Here is a 21,447-nt window from a genome sequence, read left to right as displayed (position 1 = left end):
TTACTTCCTTGCTTGCTTTGTTCTAAAGACTTAAAAACACATTGAAATAGTGAAACACAGAAAAATACACATTTATCTCTTATATTTATATTTATTGTCTTTTAGATTCACATCAATCAAAATAAATGACCGAAACAATTTCAAACCAGAAAGAAAACGTCTCAAATGAATATCAGACAAACTCAACAACAAGATATAAGAAGTTTGTTTTTAAAAGCTTAAATATTGAAGAACACTGAGCTCATAATATTCAGGAAGTCTTTCTTCAGATGTCATCACTTCTTCTGACTCACTTCTGGAGAACGAGTCTGTCTTACGTCCTTATATGGAAAGTATTCTGGATGAGCGTATTCCTCCTCCTCCTATACCTCCTTCTCCTCCTCCTATAGCTCCTCCTCCTAAACCTCCTCCTATACCATCTCATATACCTCCACCACCTCCTCCTCCTACTGTGCTCCTCCTATACCTCCTTCTCCTCCTATACAATCTCATCCTGTGTTCCTTCTATACCTCCTTCTCCTCCACCACCACCTCCTGCTGTGCTCCTCCTCCCCTCCTCCTGCTCCTGCTTGCTGGCTCTCTCCAGGTCAGAGTAATATTCGAGGGCTCGTCTCACCGGCTCCAGAATATGTTTCTGTGACGACACGACAGCAGCTTCAACACTTCATGAAGATTAAAGTTCACCGTCACATGTTCACGCTCCTCACAGCACGGGACCTGCTGACTTGCTGACATTCTTGCTTACTTACTTGCTCCCTTGCTTCCTTGCTGACTTTCTTACTTTCTTGCTTACTTACTTGCTCACTTGCTTGCTCCCTTACTTGCTTTCTTACTTGCTCACTTGCTTGCTCCCTTGCTTTCGTACTTGCTGACTTGCTTGCTTACTTACTTGCTCCCTTGCTTCCTTGCTGACTTTCTTACTTTCTTGCTTACTTACTTGCTGCCTTACTTGCTTTCTTACTTGCTCACTTGCTTGCTCCCTTGCTTTCGTACTTGCTGACTTGCTTGCTTTCTTGCTTACTTACTTGCTTGTTCCCTTGCTTGCTTACTCACTTGCTTGTTCCCTTGCCTGCTTTTTCACTTACTTCTTCCCTTGCTTACTTACTGACTTGCTCACTTTCTTGCTCACTTACTTGCTGGCTTGCTCACTTACTTGCTGACTTGTTTGCTTACTTTCTTGCTCACTTGCTTACTTGCTTGCTCACTTTCTTGCTCACTTACTTACTGACTTGCTTGCTTGCTCACTTACTTGCTGACTTACTCACTTGCTCACTTACTTGCTGACTTGCACACTTACTTGCTGACTTACTCACTTGCTTATTCACTACTTGCTTACTTGCTTGCTTACTTTCTTGCTCACTTACTTGCTTACTTGCTTGCTCACTTGCTTACTCACTTACTTGCTCACTTACTTATTCACTTACTTGCTGACTTGCTTGCTTGCTCACTTACTTGCTGACTTACTCACTTGCTCACTTACTTGCTGACTTGCTCACTTACTTGCTGACTTCCCTGTATCATCAACCAGTGATTTATTCCGTGCTTTGAATCAATAGGAATCAGATCAATAAGCAGAATGTCTCATGTTTTACCTCCAGACAGGGGAACAGCTTGGTGAGCTCCGTGAAGAGCGGCAGGAGGACAAACCGGATGAAGTTGGTCTGAGAGGACGGTCTGGACACTTTGTCTCGGTCCATGAAAGGAGCCACTGGGAGCCCTTTGAGTTTCTCCGTGTCGCTCTGCAAATCAACAACAACAACAACAACAACAGGTTTTACTGCCGAGTTGGCTCTAATGATTTGATTCTTTAAGGTTTTTCTACTTCTTACTTAATACGGGTTCCCCTTCCCTCTTGAACTCTTTGATAAATGACTCTTTACCCTCTGCATGACTGTTTCCAGTCACTTCCTGTTTATTGATCAGTAACGTGAGAGTAAACAACACACCTGGTGGAAGAACTCCTGCAGCAGACAGTCCAGCCAGGGCTCGGCCACCGCCATCGGCCTCGCCTCGTTGGAGATGTCGCTCACCTTCACCATGATGTTCATCAGCTGGAATCAGACGCAGAATTAGCGGCTCTTCACTTTTACACACCAGTTAAATCTCACTTTGCCCTTAAAATATATGTGTGTTTTTGTGTACCACTTCCTTGTGCTCCTTGTTGGTGAAGTTGAACACCGGCTGAATGCTTCTGAACTTGTTGAGGATGTCGTTGTGTCTCGCCATGTCGGTGGCCAGAATGCACCTGAAAGGAGGTTTAAGTTTAAGTGAACAAGAAGTCCAACCGGCACACGGAGGAAGTGATGGAGGCCGAAGTCTCACCTGATCATTCCTCCTCGGATGTGTTTGTACTCATCGCTGCTCAGGTTTTTGAGGATGTTGCACTCCGGCTGCAAAGAGAAAGGAAACAGGAAAGTCTAATTCATGTTTGAATGTTAACGGGGGACATTTTATTATTGTTAAACTTTGTTTGCATTAAGTTTCTAAGATCCTGAAATCAGTGGAGTTCTGAGTTTCCTTCATGTTTTTGTACCTTGGACATGATGCCAAAGGCGACGGCACAGTGGTGGTTTTCTAGGGGGGAAATGTCATTGTAGCGCAGAGCCAGGTCAGTCTGAGCGTTGATCTGTGTGACATTACAAACAACAACAACAACATCAGAGATGAGCGGTAAACAAACGGCCGGACAGACGGACAGAGAGTCAGCGAGCTGACCTGGTAGACGTTGTTGTAGCCGGGGTGGTCCAGGTCGTGGCACAGAGCCGAGGTCAACATGATCAACAGGTCGACTCTGGATATCTTACTCCTGAGGTCCGTCAGCCAGATGAGCCCGTACAACTGCAGGACGAGACAGCAGTAACAGCGGTAACACCGGGAACAGCGGTAACACCAGTAACTCACTGGGAAGCTGAGACTATCACACACACACATATATAAACATCAGCTGTGTGTTACAGCTCACACGGTTTATACTGTTTTATGCTTTAATTATAGAATAATCTCTATTTCATGCTCTTTTTCTCCCGTCCTTCCTCTGATGAAGACGAAGACGTCCGTACCATCTGAGTGACGCAGAAGCAGTGCCTGAAGTTGTGGAACGGGATGTTGTTGTAGTGGCGGTAGACCTCGAACAGGAAGTTCTGCAGGACGTCCAGCTGGATGTGGAACGCCATCAGGAAGTCCAGGTCGGTGAACATCACCTGGAGGAGCACCAGCATCTCCGCTTCCTCCCACTGCCTGTGAGCGTCACACACACACACACACACACACACAGGTGTGAGAGTGTGTGTGTGTGTGTGTGTGTGTGTGTGTGATTCACTGTGTTTGCACTCTCACCAGTTGTCAAAAATGGGAGTTTTCAGATGCTCCCTCACTTCTTCTGTCACTTGCAGAGAGCTACGGCAACACAGAAAGGACATACAGCTCAAACCTTCTCCTCCACTTCAGCAGCAGCACACCTGGTGAGAAGAAACTCACCTCATGTTGAGGAACTTCCTGCGGACCTGTTGGCGCTGCTCCTGCTCGCTCAGCTGACAGCTTTTGGGTTTCGGGGACAACTTGGAGAGCTGATGGTCGCTGTCCTCCTTGAAGAGACCCATCCAGCTCAGGTGCTTCACACTCTGATGCAAGATTTAACTTCATTATGACTGACAGACCTTCAAGAATGCTCCTCTAATTCATGGATACGGGCTTTAAAAAGTTAATGAAAGGGTTGTTTAAGCAGCCTTAAGACACCTCATTCTACGCCTAAGAGGTGAGAAGATGATGTTTGCTTTGTTCAAAAGGGATGTGCATTGTATTTCTAGTATTTTCAAAGAGTTTTTCTGAATCTTTTAGACTTTTTGTGTGATGCTGCTCCTTCACATTAAAAGCATTTAGTCTGTGAAGCAGCCAGCAGGTGTTCTGTATATATTTGTGCTTTTATATGAGTGTGTCCACATAGGTTCAGAGTGACGAACCTCCAGCTTCCTCTTGAAAGACTCCACTTGGCTCTTCAGCTCACAGACGACATCCGGAGTCTTCCCCACGTCGTCCATGACGTTGGTCTCCAGATGATTCAATCTGGAAACGCAGACAAGAGAAATGTGCATCTCACACAGACGCTTCAATAAAATCTCCTCCATGTGATGCACTCACCTGCGCTCCATGGTGTCCAGCTCATTCGGCATCCCCACACCTGCATGTGTACAAAATATAGAATGACATCATATGTATTAAAACATATAGAAATGATGACCGTCATGGTTTTTACGTCTGTTTCAGGTGAAGGTTTTGATGCAACATTTTATATTTCTGACGTGAGGTAGAGGTGAGTTAGAGGTGAGGTAGAGGTGATGTAGAGGTGAGGTAGAGGTGAGGTAGAGGTGATGTAGAGGTGAGGTAGAGGTGAGGTAGAGGCGAGGTAGACGCGAGGTAGAGGTGATGTAGAGGTGAGGTAGAGGTGAGGTAGAGGTGAGGTAGAGATGATGTAGAGGTGAGGTAGAGGTGAGGTAGAAGTGAGGTAGATTTGAGGTAGAGGTGATGTAGAGGTGAGGTAGAGGTGAGGTAGAGGCGAGGTAGACGCGAGGTAGAGGTGATGTAGAGGTGAGGTAGAGGTGAGGTAGAGGTGAGGTAGAGATGATGTAGAGGTGAGGTAGAGGTGAGGTAGAGGTGATGTAGAGGTGAGGTAGAGGTGAGGTAGAAGTGAGGTAGAGGTGATGTAGAGGTGAGGTAGAGGTGAGGTAGAAGTGAGGTAGATTTGAGGTAGAGGTGATGTAGAGGTGAGGTAGAGGTGAGGTAGAGGCGAGGTAGACGCGAGGTAGAGGTGATGTAGAGGTGAGGTAGAGGTGAGGTAGAGGTGAGGTAGAGATGATGTAGAGGTGAGGTAGAGGTGAGGTAGACGCGAGGTAGAGGTGATGTAGAGGTGAGGTAGAGGTGAGGTAGAGGCGAGGTAGAGGAGATGTAGAGGTGAGGTAGAGGTGATGTAGAGGTGAGGTAGAGGTGAGGTAGAGATGAGGTAGAGGCGAGGTAGTGGTGAGGTAGAGGTGAGGTAGAGGTGAGGTAGACGCGAGGTAGTGGTGAGGTAGAGGTGAGGTAGAGGCGAGGTAGAGGAGATGTAGAGGCGATGTAGAGGTGAGGTAGACGCGAGGTAGTGGTGAGGTAGAGGTGAGGTAGAAGTGAGGTAGACATGAGGTAGAGGTGAGGTAGAGGTGAGGTAGACGTGAGGTAGTGGTGAGGTAGAGGTGAGGTAGAGGTGAGGCAGAGGTGAGGTAGAGGCGAGGTAGACGTGAGGTAGAGGCGAGGTAGAGGTGAGGTAGAGGTGAGGTGTTTCAGGACGCTCACTCTTCGGGTCTGACGCCACCACCTCCAGTCGGTAGTATGAGTCCTGGCTGTTGGCCTCCAGCCTGGGGGAGATGTTCAGCACGCTGCCGTTCATGTTGTACAGCTTCAGGATGTGGTGAGGCCCCGCCTCCGCTGCCGCCCGGAACACATCTGTCAAAACACACACTCATCTGTATCTGAAGCGACCCTTCATTCGGTCTGTCTGCTCACAGTGGGTTCATTCAAAGAGGACAAAGCCCTTTGAGTGGAGGACCTGTCAGAGCCACATGGAGGTCCGGTTCTCACACTGGAGCCACAGGAACATCAGAAACCTATCTGTTACAACTCTTTCTCTCACACCCTCACATGGGATTAAACATCACATGTTTGAATAAATAGTCACATCCACTAACACGATGATTACGCCTGTAGAATCAGAGGAAAACTCTCTTACCTTTGACGTCTGCAGCAGAGCAGTCGGCTCCAAACTCTGCTTGCTCCAGCATCCCATTCACCATGAAGTGAATGATTCTCGTTGTCATCTCAGAGCCAGGAGGGACGTGACCGGCTCCCCAAATGATGAAAAATGAGTCCTCTTGATTCTGACATGAGCACCTTGAGTCTGTGAGGGGTCACCTGCAGCTGACAGAGAGCCCACCCACCCATCCACCACAGCCAGTCCTCCATTTCTATTCAACAGGCCATATTGGCGTGACGTCTGACTTGATTTGCTAATGCACAACCACCATGAAAGACAATGAATTAAATGTATTTAGACACACAAATAAATAATAAATAAATATATACTTGAATAAAGAAAGAAAGAAAGAAATAGATAAATAGATAAAGGTAAACTTACAAAACTTAGTATTGTGCAAAGCAAGAACAATGCAAGTGTTTACCTACTGATAATAATACAAGTAAGGTGTATTCATGAGATAAAGAGATATTTATTATTCTATTAGAATAGAGATGTTAAAATAGAGAATATAAGACAGCCATAAAGACAGTAATCATGACTGTGGAGGTGTTGTCTCTCTGTAGTCTGTTAAACTGTGTCTGTGTTCTGTTTATAAGCGTGATCGTCTTATTCATGAATTATTTGCGTCTGTACGTTTTGAAATTCAGATTGTGACGTCGACATTAAATAACCCAGAACATGATTGTTGTTTCTCTTAACTGATGAAACTCATCAAACACTCTGAATGATCAGCCTCACGTGACTGAATGAAATGATGATCAATGATGTAAAGATCTCTCACTTTAATCCTTTCATCATAAAGTTATTGAGGAAACATCACATCATGAAAACACAAATATTTCTAATAAATGACGGTGAATCAGAAAACATATCAAATATAAACTAGAGTTTAATCTGATCTGTCTTCAACGTCGGATCAGTCCGATCAGCTGCAGCGTCCAATCACATCACTGATTAACAATGAGGGGGCGTGTCGGCCGTTAATCACTTCCTCGCTCCTGGCTCCACAGAGAACCCTCCCGGCCATCAACATAGCTGAGTAGTACAACCTCCTGCACGAGCGTGGCAAGCACAACCCAAAGATTTAAAATGTGCTGAAAGTCCCTCGAACCACCCGACACAGAGGTAGGTTGGGCGCCACCGGACGAGACAGCTGGTTATGACGGCCAGACACCGTCTACACTCACGGTCGCGTTTTTAAATCACATTGTTTTACTTCATAGAGTGACACACTCGATGGTAGTATTTGCGTTTTACCGCATAAAACTTATTTAGTTTGAGTGAAAACTCTTGTTTTGGTTGTGTTACCCATGATGCTTTGCGGCCCTCCATTCAATCCGTTTTGGCTGCGCTGATCTCGTGATCTCTCTCTGTGCGTGCGTGTGTGTGTGTGTTTCAGTTTGTGTGGGAGCGGATGACGGGAGGCTTCAAACACAAGAACAACAGGACCAGAGAAGGACTCTGTGTGTGTCTCATGTCAACACTGAGCGTGTGAGTGGAGACCAGATCTACTCCGTTTCCTTCATCCTTAATCTATAGTGGTGTGAATCATTTACACAAAACAAACACATTTAATCAAGTTTAAGTCAATAAAAAGCATCAAAATCTTCACATTTTCTGCTTTAAAAATGATGATTATAGTTGTTATTAACTAGTTATTTATTAGCGTTGCATAGCATCTACTCCCTCACTCTGATGTGGGTGAATTCTGTAAATAAAACAGCTTTAGTGGACGTTACAGAGTCTGAACTTTGAAACCCAAACGATGCGTATTAAGACCTAAAGATGAGACTTTAAGGTTCACGTTGTGCGTTTCCTTTCCTCAGGTTTGGATCTCAGAGTCTGATGCTCAGTAAAATCGTCCCTCACATCTGTAACCTCCTGGGAGATCCCACCAGTCAGGTAGACACACCTGGACACTGGTCCTCCACTGACGAGGTTCAGCGGTCGGGGAACATGGTGCTGTCACCTGTGTCAGGTAAGACCCACGAGTCTGGTACTACATGTGTTCTGTAGCTCTGACGGCGTATTAGTGAAGGAGGCTAAAAGATCTCAAAAAGCAATCTAAAGAAACTCAAGAACAGATGAGAAACAAAGTAAAGTGTTCATATTATATTGGGTGGGTGGAGGAAGAAGAGGTCAATTTACTATTAGTTTATTTTAATTTCATTCATTCATTCTTAAATAAGCATCTGTCTGTTGCTGTAACTTGCACGTTGTCATGTTTTATGAGCCAGTTCATCTTTTTTTAAGTGCCCTAAATTTGGGTCTCCTCCACCTTTTTGAAAGGAACACTGTGTAGGAGGCAGAAACAATATACAACACCATATAATAATATATATAATATTCATAGCTATGTTTTCTAAAATATAATTGATGTGTACTTTATTTGATTTGACAGTTGTTGACTACACAGAGACGTTGTTACTACTAATAGGCTTCTTGAATATATTTATACATTTATATATATGGCAATAAATAGTGCAAATCTCCTCGTGCAAGACCTTTGCACGAGGAGATTTTCTCAATCTGGACCTTTTGGAATTTTAATTGAATACCCCTGGTGTACAGGGACCTATTATGTTCTATACACACACACACAAATCAAATGATCAAGTTCTTTATTAATGAAATATTTATCAGATTATCTAAATAACTAAACTACGAAACAGAGAATGAATAAAAGATCAGATAAACTAAAATAATGGAATAAATAATGGATACATGATACAGGAAAATGATAGATCAAGTTTTAAGAAGAATACAAAATAACTATAACGTGTTATGAACACAACACTGCTTTGCACGAACAGTATGGAAGGAATCTGTGGCACGATAAGTGAACACATTGTGTAACTAAACCTGAAACGCCCTCAGGACTAAAAGCAGCTCAGTGTGAAGGAATCTAGTCGAGGAGGATTGATTGACATGTTAACGAGGAGGACAGAATGATCTCAGAACAAACGTCTCTCTGGAAGCTACTGACAGCTCGTTTGTCACAAACCTGTTTTAAAGCACCTGAGGCTCTCAGGTCCAAGGCCACCAGGACAGAATGCATTTAGAGCAGTAAAAAGTACAATATGTACATCCGAGATTTAGAAAGTACATGTACCTCACTCCCTCAGACACTGAATTGAAATAGCATTAAGAGTGAAACGCTGAAATAAAATAATATCAAGAACAGTGTAATAGAACTGCATCACAGTCTGGCTTGTTAACAAGTCTTCAACACATTTATAGTTAACTTGAACTGCATGAACTCACACATGAATGAAAAGAATAAAGAGAGAGAACACCTTGAAAGAGGACTTGACTGCAGCGTCTGGCTGGTTTCCTCAATCTCTGATGACGAGTGACTGTAAAACAAACTAAATCAAAACTTTGGAAACACAATGTTCTGAACTTCTGCAAAGTTCTATGACATCTAGGATGAACACACTTAAAAGAAGCTTTGGGTGTGCAACTGTGGGTTTGCATGTGCCTCACATATGAGATTCCAAGAAGGCCGGGTACTCAGAGCTGCTGTTTGTTGCATCAGCGACTCTCTGTCACATAGAAGCGACCCCCTCGTTCCCCAGGGAGAACAGAAGAGAAAGCACTACAGAGGTCAAGTACAGTACAGTGACTTGAGTTAGCAGGTACTGAAGATAACACAGTGGTGGGATTTGGAACTAGAGGGAAACGTGGAAGTACCACCTCACTGATAGCTCGTAGGTCTGGTACAAATCTGTATTCTGGTTTGCCTGGCTTTTTAACTGGAAGTATAGGAGTGTAGCATGGACTATCACAGGTATAATTATTCCTTGATTTAGGAAAGATTGAATTACTGGACGAATGTCTTCTCTCTTTTCCTGAGAAAGAGGGTATTGTGAAATCCTTGGCAGGGAGGCATTATGTTTTAGTCATATTTTTGCTGGCTCAGCGGTTCTAATCAGGCCCTGGCTATGCACGAGCCTAGACAGCATGCTAGCGTCATTAACATGTTGGCATCGATGGCTAGCTTGATATTATAACCATGTCACGTTATCATTATCGTTATGTCACGCAGAGATGGGCAAAAATACATCAAAATGTATTTTGATACAAAATACCTCCAAATAAATGTATTACAACAAAATACAAAATACTGATGAAAGAAAATGTAACAAAATACATGTATTTTGTATTTAAAATATAGGAAATACTTTTTTCTGGATTTTCTGTTTTCTCACAATGTGGTATAGCAGAGCATTCAGGTTTATATAATGTACACAAAGCTCTGGTGAACCCCACAAACAGGAAGAACAGTCACAGAATGTCAGTGTAACTAAGCAAAGCTATTAAAAGACAACAACTTGATTGATTATGTATATATATATATTTATTAATGGGACTTAACAGCCCATAAACTTTGGTTTTATATCAAGAAGAAAATATTCATCACATATGACATACAAGCTCCCAATCTCCCTCTTCCTATAGCTAGCTACTCGACTGATAAGTTAACTTGCTAAACACTGGCTATGCACTAGCCTAGACAGCATGCTAGCGTCATTAGCATGTTAGCATCGCTCGCTAGCTTGATATTATAACCATCACCATGTTTATACAATAGGCTATGTAGCCAGACCCAGACATAAGTTTTAAGCTTGATCAAGCTAGTTGACATCAATATTTACAATATTTAACTTGACAGATAATCCGTTGAACTTGAAGATCTGAAGACTGAACTCGTGAACTGTTTTTTGATTCTGGAGAAAGTATTTTTAAGTATTTAAGTATTTTAAGTATTTTAAATACAAAATTACTCCACTCTAAAGTATTTTGTTATAAATTACATTAGACTTTTAATCGGCCCTATCAAATACAAATTACAAAATACTCAAAAGTAATTGAAATACGTATTTGAAATACAATTAATAGAAATACTGCCCATCTCTGATGTCATGTTTGTACATGTCATATCACCATGTACAAACAATAGGCTATGTAGCCAGACCCAGACATAAATTATACATCAAGTTAGTTGACATGTCACACTCAGATCAAATATTTACCTTGGCAGACAATCTGTCGAACTTGAAGATCTGAAGACTGAACTCGTGAACTGTTTGTTGATTCGTGGAGAAAGTATTTTGAGTATTTTAAATACAAAATTACTCCACTCTAAAGTATTCTGTTACAAATTACGTTCGACTTTTAATCGGCCCTATCAAATACAAATTACAAAATACTCAAAAGTAATTGAAATACGTATTTCAAATACAAGTAATAGAAATACTGCCCATCTCTGCTCACAGGTCATGTGACCCGTGGAGTTTTAAATTTGAACACCTGTACTCATCACACTTTAAACACTGATGAAGATGTTGAGTTGAAACGCGTTGGACATCTGTGATTTATTAAAGGATCAGATGTTTTATTTGTACTAAAACAACAGTCTGTTGTGTGATCAATATCAAATGTCATCGTTCTTTCTAGACATTATAAAGAAATAACAGATTGTTAAGTGTTAAATAATCATAGACAATAAAGACCTCCATGACAGAACCAATAAACATCATTGATGTTGCAGAGCATATGAACGATTGCTCTACTGGTCATCATCTCCTGACCTTTCACATTTGTTCTCTCACCAAATATTACCCACAAATCTCCAAATGAGCCACCAGCTCACTGTGAACTTCACTTCCTTCTCTCGAATGATAAACAGCTCATAAGGTTCAGAAAACATGAGATGAGAAAAATGTTTAGATGTTATTTTTGGTTTGAGAACAACAAACCCCACTAACAGTTAAAATGGTTCAATATATGTTACTAACATTTAATGAGATGACGCTGATTATGAGTCAAAGTCTGTCTTTAAAAGATGAATATTGTTGTTACTTCATGAATGTTGTTTCTCTTTTTGCAGGTCAAGTTCAATCCAGATTCATCTCTTGCAGTTTGTTTAAAAAATGTCCCAAATAAAGTGTCACAAGACTGTTGTTTGAGAACAGAGGTGGATCAAACAGTGTGGATGTGAGCATAGGCGGATATCCAACAGGACCTGGATCAGCTGTTCATGCAGCTCTGCCGAATATAAAAACCACATCACCTTGCTTTGTGATCATGACATTCAAAAGACCTTCATCCTCTACAGTAAGTCCTCATCAGCTCCATGTCTTTACATTGATGGTCTTTTGTAAATCGTGAACATTTCAAAGACATCGTGTGGTGAAGGGAACGTCAAATCAAAGTTTATTTCTGAAATATTTTGGAGGCATTACCTAATATTCTGTCTCTCGTCTGTTTGTGCTTTCAGTTCAATTTCTTTTTCTACGACTTCGGCCGACAAACAGCTCTCAGGATACAGAGTTTGTCTTCTGATCAACTTGGTGCTGTAAGTATATGCGAGCTGTGACTGTGTTCCTCTGGCATCATATGAACTCAAACTATTGTGCTTTATAGCGAGTGAAGTTGATGCTGACCTTCAGCCAGAAGAGTAGAGAGTCTGTTCCTCTGGTGTTAGTCGACTTTAACAGCTGGAGAGACTTTAGAGAAGTTTGTGTCTGTTCACATGATCACTGTACTAATAATAGTAACTAATAACACTAATAACTAATAAAGACACACAGTAATCATGACTGTGGAGGTGTTGTCTCTCTGTAGTCTGTTAAACTGTGTCTGTGTTCTGTTTATAAGCATGATCGTCTTATTTATGAATTATTTGCGTCTGTACATTTTGAAATTGTGACTGTGATGTCATTATTAAATAACCCAGAATATGATTATTGTTTCTCTTAAATGATAAACTCATCAAACACTCTGAATGATCAGCCTCACGTGACTGAATGGAATGATGATCAATGATGTAAAGATCTCTCACTTTAATCCTTTCATAATAAAGTTATTGAGGGAACATCACATCATGAAAACACAAATATTTCTATAAATGAAGAAAGTTGTTTGTGGTCCTTTTGTTGTTCAGACTACAATGAACATCTATTTAAACCAGACGGTGAATCAGAAAACATATCAAATATAAACGAGAGTTTGATCTGATCTGTCTTCACTCTGGTGTTAAACTCAGTCATCAGTCCGATCGGCTGCAGCGTAAAAATCATATGATGAACAATGAGGGGGCGTGTCCACCGTTAAAACACTTCCTGGAAGTCTGTTCTCGTGGTTCCTCGCTCATGGCTCCTCGGAGATCCCTCCTCCCTCCTCGATCCTCGCTCCTCAGAGCTAAATAAGAGATTTGGGACGGCCGTCAATATGGCGGAGCAGAACAACTTCTGGTTCGAGCGAGGATCGAGGAAATGACAATTAAGAGACTTGGCATGTACCCCAAGTGAGCGCAGAAAACATTATTTTTCCTACAATTTAAGCTTCTGCATTTTCCAAATGTACTAGTATTATTCAAACGCATTGTTCGGTTTGTAAGCCTCGTACCGTACGGTTAAATACGAATACGTAACGTTATATAGTTACAGCCCAAGAAACGAATAATAACCCTAGCTGTGGCGCCATCATGTGGTTATAAGGTGGTATTTCAGCAGTGAAGGCCCAGGTATAAATTGCACGGCCCACTACTGACTCGTGCTAACTTGATGAATAAGCTTCAACTTAAGGAAATCACTGAGGTTCCATGTAGTGGATTTTAGAGACAGTAAGGAACCTTCTGAGAACCCTCCGCTGCATGCAGGACCCTGAACACTGTTCTTTATGCTGTACGCATGGAAGGGATTAAAGAAGGTGTCTTTCATGTGCCGATATGAACTGTTTCTCTCTCAGCTCTCTGACAGTTTACTGCTGCTTCTCCATCATGAAGCCAGGTGCTCTGCTCCTCCTGCTGGCAGGTAAGCAGACATTGAACAGTTTTCAGTGCTTTAGAATACAACCTTTATTTTGAAAGACTTTTGATGAAATCAATTTCAAAGTAGAATCCTCTTTGGATACTGTGTCACTGTTTGTGTTTAATGCCCCCGCAGTGATGGCAGCTTTTTAAATTCTGCCTTCAACACAGATTTTTACTTGAATGATTCTTTTAAAACATACGCTCGTCCATGAAATCAATATGAATGAATAAGATGCTTTTAATTAACACAAGTAAGTTAAGTTGGGACAATTTAGTTTGATAGATTCAGTTGTTTATAAAGGACTTAACCTTCATCTACTTACATTTATGAATTCAATAATGGATTCAGATTTCCATAGTAACACAAAAATATTGATTTCATTCATTTAATCTTTTACACCCAGAATTAATTCTAAGTCAGAAGTGTGAGTTATGAAAGAACTGTATTAATGAATATATGATATTCTTTTCCTTCACATTCACGCTGTAGTTGCTGCCAGCCAGGTTGATCTCCATCTGTCTCAAGTAAGAGAGTTGGACATCAGAAAGTGTCCCATCACCTTTTATGGACGCTCATTCTCAAGAGTAGAAGTGAGTAAAACTAAACCATGTTACTGTTATTATCTAACAGTTCAATGAGAGGTTTCACATCACTGTCATCTGTTGTCTTTACCTCGAACATTACACCAGAATTTAGTTTGTGATTATATTCTGGTTATTAATCTGCCAAATGAAATACAAATAGTAAAAGTACAACATCTGCCTGTCGTGGAGTATTACTATAAAGTAGCTGAAAATACTCAAATACAAGTACCTCAAAGTTGTAGTTGAGAACAGGACTAACCTGCATCTCATTCCCTCATCAGCCTCTCACAGTCGGCTCACTTTTCTTGTGTGTTAGTTGTTTCACATGTTTGCATTTATTTTTCTCACGGTCATGTCTTAGAGGTGTTGGAGGGGCAGTACTCACAGGTCATGTGACCCGTGGAGTTTTAAATTTGAACACCTGTACTCATCACACTTTAAACACTGATGAAGATGTTGAGTTGAAACGCGTTGGACATCTGTGATTTATTAAAGGATCAGATGTTTTATTTGTACTAAAACAACAGTCTGTTGTGTGATCAATATCAAATGCCATCGTTCTTCCTAGACATTATAAAGAAATAACAGATTGTTAAGTGTTAAATAATTATAGACAATAAAGACCTCCATGACAGAACCAATAAACATCATTGATGTTGCAGAGCATATGAACGATTGCTCTACTGGTCATCATCTCCTGACCTTTCACATTTGTTCTCTCACCAAATATTACCCACAAATCTCCAAATGAGCCACCAGCTCACTGTGAACTTCACTTCCTTCTCTCGAATGATAAACAGCTCATAAGGTTCAGAAAACATGAGATGAGAAAAATGTTTAGATGTTATTTTTGGTTTGAGAAAAACAAACCCCACTAACAGTTAAAATGGTTCAATATATGTTACTAACATTTAATGAGATGATGCTGATTATGAGTCAAAGTCTGTCTTTAAAAGATGAATATTGTTGTTACTTCATGAATGTTGTTTCTCTTTTTGCAGGTCAAGTTCAATCCAGATTCATCTCTTGCAGTTTGTTTCAAAAATGTCCCAAATGAAGCGTCACAAGACTGTGTGTTGTTAGAGAACAGAGGTGGATCAAACAGTGTGAAATTGACCTTTCGAGTAGCTAAAATGAGCCGTGGATCAGCTGTTTATAGAGCTCTGCCAAACATAAAAACCACATCACCTTGCTATGCGCTCCTACTATTCAAAAGAGCTTCATCCACTACAGTAAGTCCTCATCAGCTCCATGTCTTTACATTGATGGTCTTTTGTAAATCGTGAACATTTCAAAGACATCGTGTGGTGAAGGGAACGTCAAATCAAAGTTTATTTCTGAAATATTTTTGAGGCATTTCCAAATATTCTGTTTGTGCTTTCAGTTTTACTACGGTTTCTTCAACTTTGGCTCTCAAGCAGCTCTCCAGATACGGAGTTTCTCTTCTGATCTATCTAATTGTGTAAGTATATGCGAGCTGTGACTGTGTTCCTCTGGCATCATATGAACTCAAACTATTGTGCTTTATAGCGAGTGAAGTTGATGCTGACCTTCAGCCAGAAGAGTAGAGAGTCTGTTCCTCTGGTGTTTGACTTCCAGTTGAGTCTGAAGAATCCTCAAAGACTCTTCTGAACATCTGGAGTTAAAACATTTCATCTGCAGACGGACAAAGAAAACATTTGATTCTTTTTCCTCAACACAAACAAAGATGGCCGTCAGAAATCACACATCCCTTTGTTCAGTTTGTACAAACTTATACATGTTATGTTTTATTGAAATACATACAAACTCAAACGACATGTGTCTCTTCTGACTACTTGTGAAATGGTTAAAAGTATTTTTTGTTGTTCAGTGGATTCTGTAAAAAGTTTAAATGCTGCTGGGTAATTTATGTAAAATGCTTCTTGAATCTAATTGTAATTTATGGGAGGAACAAACTGGAGCATCATGAGCAGGGCTGATTAGAAATAATGATCTTTATTAATTATACCTTGATTTGTGTCTAACCTTTTTCTAGAACGTGATTGTAACGGTCGGTGGCTCAATTGTGGATTCATGGTCATATCGTACAAGTCAAAAACCCTACGGAGATTACAGGGACTTAAGCTCATGCATCGTCTCAGGTAGGCAAATCATGCGGTTCCCAAAGAAAAGGGACTGGGACTCTTCAGGGACCCTCTAAAAAATGTGATATCTTAAAATTGCTGTTATTTCCATCTCTTAAAGTTGATATCAAACTAATTTCATGAACCTCCTTTCACCTCCCAGATATCCCTGTTTTAATCGGTTCAAGTATCTTCGAGAACCCATACACCTGCTCCAGTACAGTCTGTAGTCCGTCTGCAGTCCTCACTCCTGTTGGTTCATGTGGACCCTTGGAGGTTTGCTTCGGCAACAATGTGTAAATATGTTCCCTTTATATTTGTGATAAAGTCTGAATCAAGGTTTGAGTGACTGATTTAAATGAAGTGTACCACGGGGACTGAAAGAGACTTGAAACCTCTGAATACTTTCTGGATGAGATCAAGATCAAAGCAGCAGAGATATCCTGGCTCTACCCGAGTACAGTCACACGTCAAAGTCCCTGGATCCTACATTTCCCACAATGCAACCCTGTAAACATTACTACATACACATAGATGTTCATTATTTTAGACTCATTTAGATTCATTATCTCTGAGTTATTAGAGTTCATAGTGTTTTCACAGGTGGAGTGGTACTCCCCTTTAATAAACTGATCTTTGTGAGTTATTGGTGGAGTACTCTTTTAATTTCATGTCACGATTTATATTCCTCAAATGTATAAGAAACTTCCTCTTCAAAGGATGAAACATCTTTGTGTCTTTAGATTCTGCCTTTAGAAATGCAAAGACAGTTAAAATGGTCTCTTTCCATCTCATCAGGTGTAAACCACTCACCTTTGTCTGCACTGTGACTGGGTCCACTGTCATCGACTTCCACAGCAGAGTCCACTCTGTCCAGGATCGCTGTGACTACGCTCTGATAAAGCCTCAAGGAAGCTCTGGTTTTGAGCTCGTTGCAGGTTTCCGTGAGCTACGCCATACAAACGTGTCAATTTTGGACCACTTGATAATAACACGGTCAGGTGTAACAATGTATCTGGAACAAGGCGGAAGAGTTCGGGTGAGCTGCCACAATCCATCTAAAAACAGTGTTCATGGGGTCCTTTGATCAATCTGATGATCATTACAAGCCAGGAGTTACTTTGTGTTGATGTATTCAGAGACACGTTCTGTAGATGTGGTGGTAGAAGTATGAAGCAGCATCAAATAGAAATACTCCAGTAAAGCTTTGTCGAAGGAATTCAGTATTTGTGTACAGTTGTTCCTCTTCTCCAATGAAAAGGTGTCATACAAAGTAATCAGTGTTTTATCTCCGGGTCTATTTGTGATCATATTGACTGATATGGAACCAGGATTAGGACCAGTGTTTCCTTCACGTTTCCTATCTGCTGTGATGTAGGTCGGAGACCAAACACTGAATCTCAACACCACGACTCAGCTGCTTCACGGTGTGGAGCTCTCCAAGGACCAGACTGGAGTTACTGCCAAGATACCTTCCTCCAACATGACAGTCTTTTTTAATGGCAACACCACCCATGTGTTAGGTACAGAACCCTAGATCCTATCTGGACTGAGTTTCAGAATGAAAGCTGTGCTTATTACGGTCAGAGTTCATTGATTTGTCTCTAATTGTCTCCTGACATCAAACAGGACCAATGGAAGCTGTAGAGGGTTTGTGTGGAAACCCCACTAATCAGAGCCAGACCACCACCCTGAATGATGAGAAGAACATTGAGAATGGGTACGACTTAGTCTCAACTTGATGCACTGACTGATATTAATACATTTTGTATTCACGTCCTATCGTTTTCTAATGCAATGTGCTGTTTTTCGCCCCCTAGCTGTAACATTCAGCACAACGACACCGTGAACGGTACGATCAACTGCAAGCCCTTATCTCAACAGTAAGAAGTGACCCATCTAAACACTAAACACTCCCTTCACCCTTCAAACAGCACCCAGTCATCTGCATATACATTTATATGTGCCACCACACTGTCATGTGACCAGGGACGGTTGTGGAAGGTAAACACTCATAACACTCATTCTTCCTCTCTGCACGGTTCGATCAGATGTGAAATCCTGAAGCATCCACCCTTCACTACTTGTCACAACCACATTAACCCAGAGCCCTACGTAGCCGCCTGCAAAGACACTTTTTGCAGATACCCGTCGGTGGATCGTCTCATCTGCCAGTTTATGGGGGCCTACGCCAAGTCCTGCAGCCTGAAAGGCATCACACTGGACGACTGGAGGCCATTCTTCAGCTGCTGTAAGATCCTCGTTCACTTTCTCTTATTCTGCTGCTTACTGGATGTTTAGCTTGTTCATTTCAGTGAGTTTACATTTCAGGTTTATTTCATTAAGATGCTTTTCAAAGATTCATTTCTGTGTATTTTATTTTTAGATGGAGCCCTTATTTTAACGTGTATTTGTGTATTTCTATGTATTATTTATAACCCATCCAGTTAAATGTGAAAATGTAATTATATATTATATTTTTTTATATAATTGACGTGTACTTTCTTTATTTGATTTGACAGTTGTTGACTACACAGAGACTTTGTTACTACTACTAGGCTTCTTGAATATATTTATACATTTATATATATGGCAATAAATAGCGCAAGTTAGATAATATTGTAATGTTCCGGACCTTTGCACGAGGAGATTTTCTCAATCTGGACCTTTTGGAAATGTAATTGAATACCCCTGGTGTACAGTGACCGTCATGTTTCATACACACAAACCACATGATCGAGTGCTTCATGAATTACATGTTATTTAATCATCAGCTAAACTCCTCAACAGTCAAATGATATCAGTTAGTCCTGGGGGAGGCGCTAGAGGAAAGCTCAAAGGGTTCATCCTCTCAGGAGCAGGAATGTGATCAGGAAGGTTAATGGATGTCTGACTCTTAGATATTTGGTATTTAACCTCCATAAGAGACAAAGTATAAATCATGACTCATCAGTTTTGTCTGCTTGTCTTCTCAGATGATTCCTGACTGAAGCTTCGTCCAACAAGGAGCCTGAAATCTCACTGCTTCTGAACAAATGTTTGAAGTTATCGCTGCTGTGGAACAATGCTGGCAGATATAATCTTCATTTGATCACCTGAGATGACGGCATTTATTAATTCTTCAGAAATCCAATGATTCTTGCAAATTATGATGAGATTTAGAAATTCAACATAATATTTAATGAAATAAATGATAGAAAAATAGAATCAAGAAACTAATCAAAGACGGGTTTAAGGGTTTTATTGACTGTGTGCACTACTTCTTGGTACTTTAAAATATATACCATCACTTCTTTAACATTATGCTAATTGCCTTCTTTAAATGTACACAGCCTGAATGATAACTAGTGGATGCAGAAACACAATCTGTGTTTTAGTGACATGAAATGAAAAGAAGGAGAGTTTGGAGAACAAGTGGAAGGAAAATACTGTTGTGAATGTGAACATCACTAAGAGATCGAAGTTACTACGAATGAAGAGTTTCAGTTCTAACTGTGACTGTAATTACACGAAGACATGCTGTTGTACTATTATTATGTTATTACTATGAGCAAAAGAAAACCCAAAAAAATACAATAAAGGGAGTGGGAAAACCAACATGAGCGTCATTCATTCATTCATCTCTTTCTTGAACCTCTGGGCCTCTAAATCCAGAGTTATTCATGTAAATATTTAAACGTAAGCAGCCAATAACATCCAGCTGATTAGAACTATGTAGATGAAACCAGTCAGCCATTGTGTGCATTACACAACCTTTAGTTCTTGAATTGTTCTACTTAGTTCTAGTTTGGACTGATCTTCCTAATGAAAGTTTTCACCATGACAAGACGTACGTTAAGGTCAGCAAACCTACTCTGTGACAGAAAGAAAGAAAAGGGAAAGAAAGACATCAAGAAAAACAATGAAGAAATCTATTTAAAATAAAGATGTAAGAACAGCCGATTTGAATAAAGGTGTTGCTAGCTAGCTAGCTACAAGATGTGATCATGTCTGTAAGATCACAAAACAATATGAGCACCTTGTTTGTCTTTGTTGATCGATTTATTTCACTGAATTTAGATATAAAATGACCTTTAAAGAACAAATAAACCCCCAAACCCCTTTTCTCCACCTGAAAACCAATGTATATGGCTCTGTAGTCGTGTTGTTGATGGAATCAGGCCCCTACTGGTTGAAACCTGGCTATTGCAATTTCATTTTGCCATCAGCATCTAGTATCAGGAGACGTATATGGAGACAGCCTTCGTCAGCATGAAATCTGTGTCTTGTCACAATAAAAGCATAATGTTACTGTGTGGACCCTCCAATGTGGTGGAGGGTTTTTTCCCCGCAGTGAACCTGAGAGCTGTGTTGTTGGGGGCAATATCTCCTGGAAGGGTCTCCTCTACATCACCTCTACATCACCTCTACATCACCTCTACCTCACCTCTACCTCACCTCTACCTCACCTCTAACTCACCTCTACCTCACCTCTACATCACCTCTACCTCACCTCTACCTCACCTCTAACTCACCTCTACCTCACGTCAGAAATATAAAATGTTGCATCAAAACCTTCACCTGAAACAGATGTAAAAACCATGACGGTCATCGTTTCTACATGTTTTAATACATATGATGTCATTCTATATTTTGTACACATGCAGGTGTGGGGATGCCGAATGAGCTGGACACCATGGAGCGCAGGTGAGTGCATCACATGGAGGAGATTTTATTGAAGCGTCTGTGTGAGATGCACATTTCTCTTGTCTGCGTCTCCAGATTGAATCATCTGGAGACCAACGTCATGGACGACGTGGGGAAGACTCCGGATGTCGTCTGTGAGCTGAAGAGCCAAGTGGAGTCTTTCAAGAGGAAGCTGGAGGTTCGTCACTCTGAACCTATGTGGACACATTCATATAAAAGCACAAATATATACAGAACACCTGCTGGCTGCTTCACAGAATAAATGCTTTTAATGTGAAGGAGCAGCATCACACAAAAAGTCTAAAAGATTCAGAAAAACTCTTTGAAAATACTAGAAATACAATGCACATCCCTTTTGAACAAAGCAAACATCATCTTCTCACCTCTTAGGCGTAGAATGAGGTGTCTTCAGGCTGCTTTAACAACCCTTTCATTAACTTTTTGGGTGGAGAAAGTTGATGTGTTGTGTG

The 21,447-nt window shown here is 40.9% G+C and overlaps 2 protein-coding genes and 1 long non-coding RNA gene across 3 annotated transcripts; 2 read left to right on the top strand and 1 right to left on the bottom strand.

Moving 5' to 3' along the window:
• Window positions 1-478: 478 nt before the first annotated feature.
• LOC306715257 (high affinity cGMP-specific 3',5'-cyclic phosphodiesterase 9A-like) lies at window positions 479-5,843 on the bottom strand (the record flags this gene model as incomplete). Its single annotated transcript, XM_079185572.1, has 14 exons — window positions 479-634; window positions 1,593-1,739; window positions 1,947-2,051; window positions 2,143-2,245; window positions 2,323-2,390; window positions 2,534-2,626; window positions 2,716-2,838; window positions 3,060-3,237; window positions 3,337-3,396; window positions 3,478-3,620; window positions 3,960-4,062; window positions 4,138-4,177; window positions 5,323-5,472; window positions 5,756-5,843. The coding sequence occupies 14 exons, from the start codon at window positions 5,841-5,843 to the stop codon at window positions 479-481; spliced, it is 1,557 nt and encodes a 518-aa protein (XP_079041698.1).
• A 981-nt stretch (window positions 5,844-6,824) lies between these two features.
• On the top strand, window positions 6,825-7,802 carry LOC306715361. Its single transcript, XR_013767672.1, has 3 exons — window positions 6,825-6,907; window positions 7,182-7,273; window positions 7,609-7,802. It is a non-coding gene; the product is annotated as an uncharacterized lncRNA (long non-coding RNA).
• Window positions 7,803-11,767: 3,965 nt separating this feature from the next.
• Window positions 11,768-19,904, top strand: LOC306715358 (kielin/chordin-like protein). Its single transcript, XM_079185693.1, has 14 exons — window positions 11,768-11,902; window positions 12,066-12,143; window positions 13,538-13,602; window positions 14,092-14,192; window positions 15,188-15,418; window positions 15,571-15,648; window positions 16,204-16,309; window positions 16,455-16,587; window positions 17,090-17,330; window positions 17,670-17,814; window positions 17,921-18,011; window positions 18,112-18,174; window positions 18,343-18,542; window positions 19,267-19,904. Exons 3-14 carry the CDS (start codon window positions 13,569-13,571, stop codon window positions 19,275-19,277), a joined length of 1,434 nt encoding a protein of 477 aa, XP_079041819.1. The 5' UTR covers window positions 11,768-11,902; window positions 12,066-12,143; window positions 13,538-13,568; the 3' UTR covers window positions 19,278-19,904.
• The last annotated feature ends 1,543 nt before the right edge of the window (window positions 19,905-21,447 follow it).

Source organism: Pholis gunnellus, assembly GCF_910591455.1.
Source record: "Pholis gunnellus genome assembly, chromosome: 24".
Lineage (NCBI taxonomy): Eukaryota > Metazoa > Chordata > Actinopteri > Perciformes > Pholidae > Pholis > Pholis gunnellus.
Note: the sequence above shows the minus strand (reverse complement) of the source record. Positions and strands in the feature narration are given on the sequence as shown.

Coding starts and splice junctions, on each gene's coding strand:
- LOC306715358 (XM_079185693.1), top strand. CDS start 13,569: ATGAAGCCAGGTGCTCTGCTCCTCCTGCTGGCAG. Junction 16,588..17,089: donor GTTTGCTTCGGCAACAATGT/GTAAATATGTTC, acceptor CCATCTCATCAG/GTGTAAACCACTCACCTTTG. Junction 18,175..18,342: donor TGCAAGCCCTTATCTCAACA/GTAAGAAGTGAC, acceptor CGGTTCGATCAG/ATGTGAAATCCTGAAGCATC.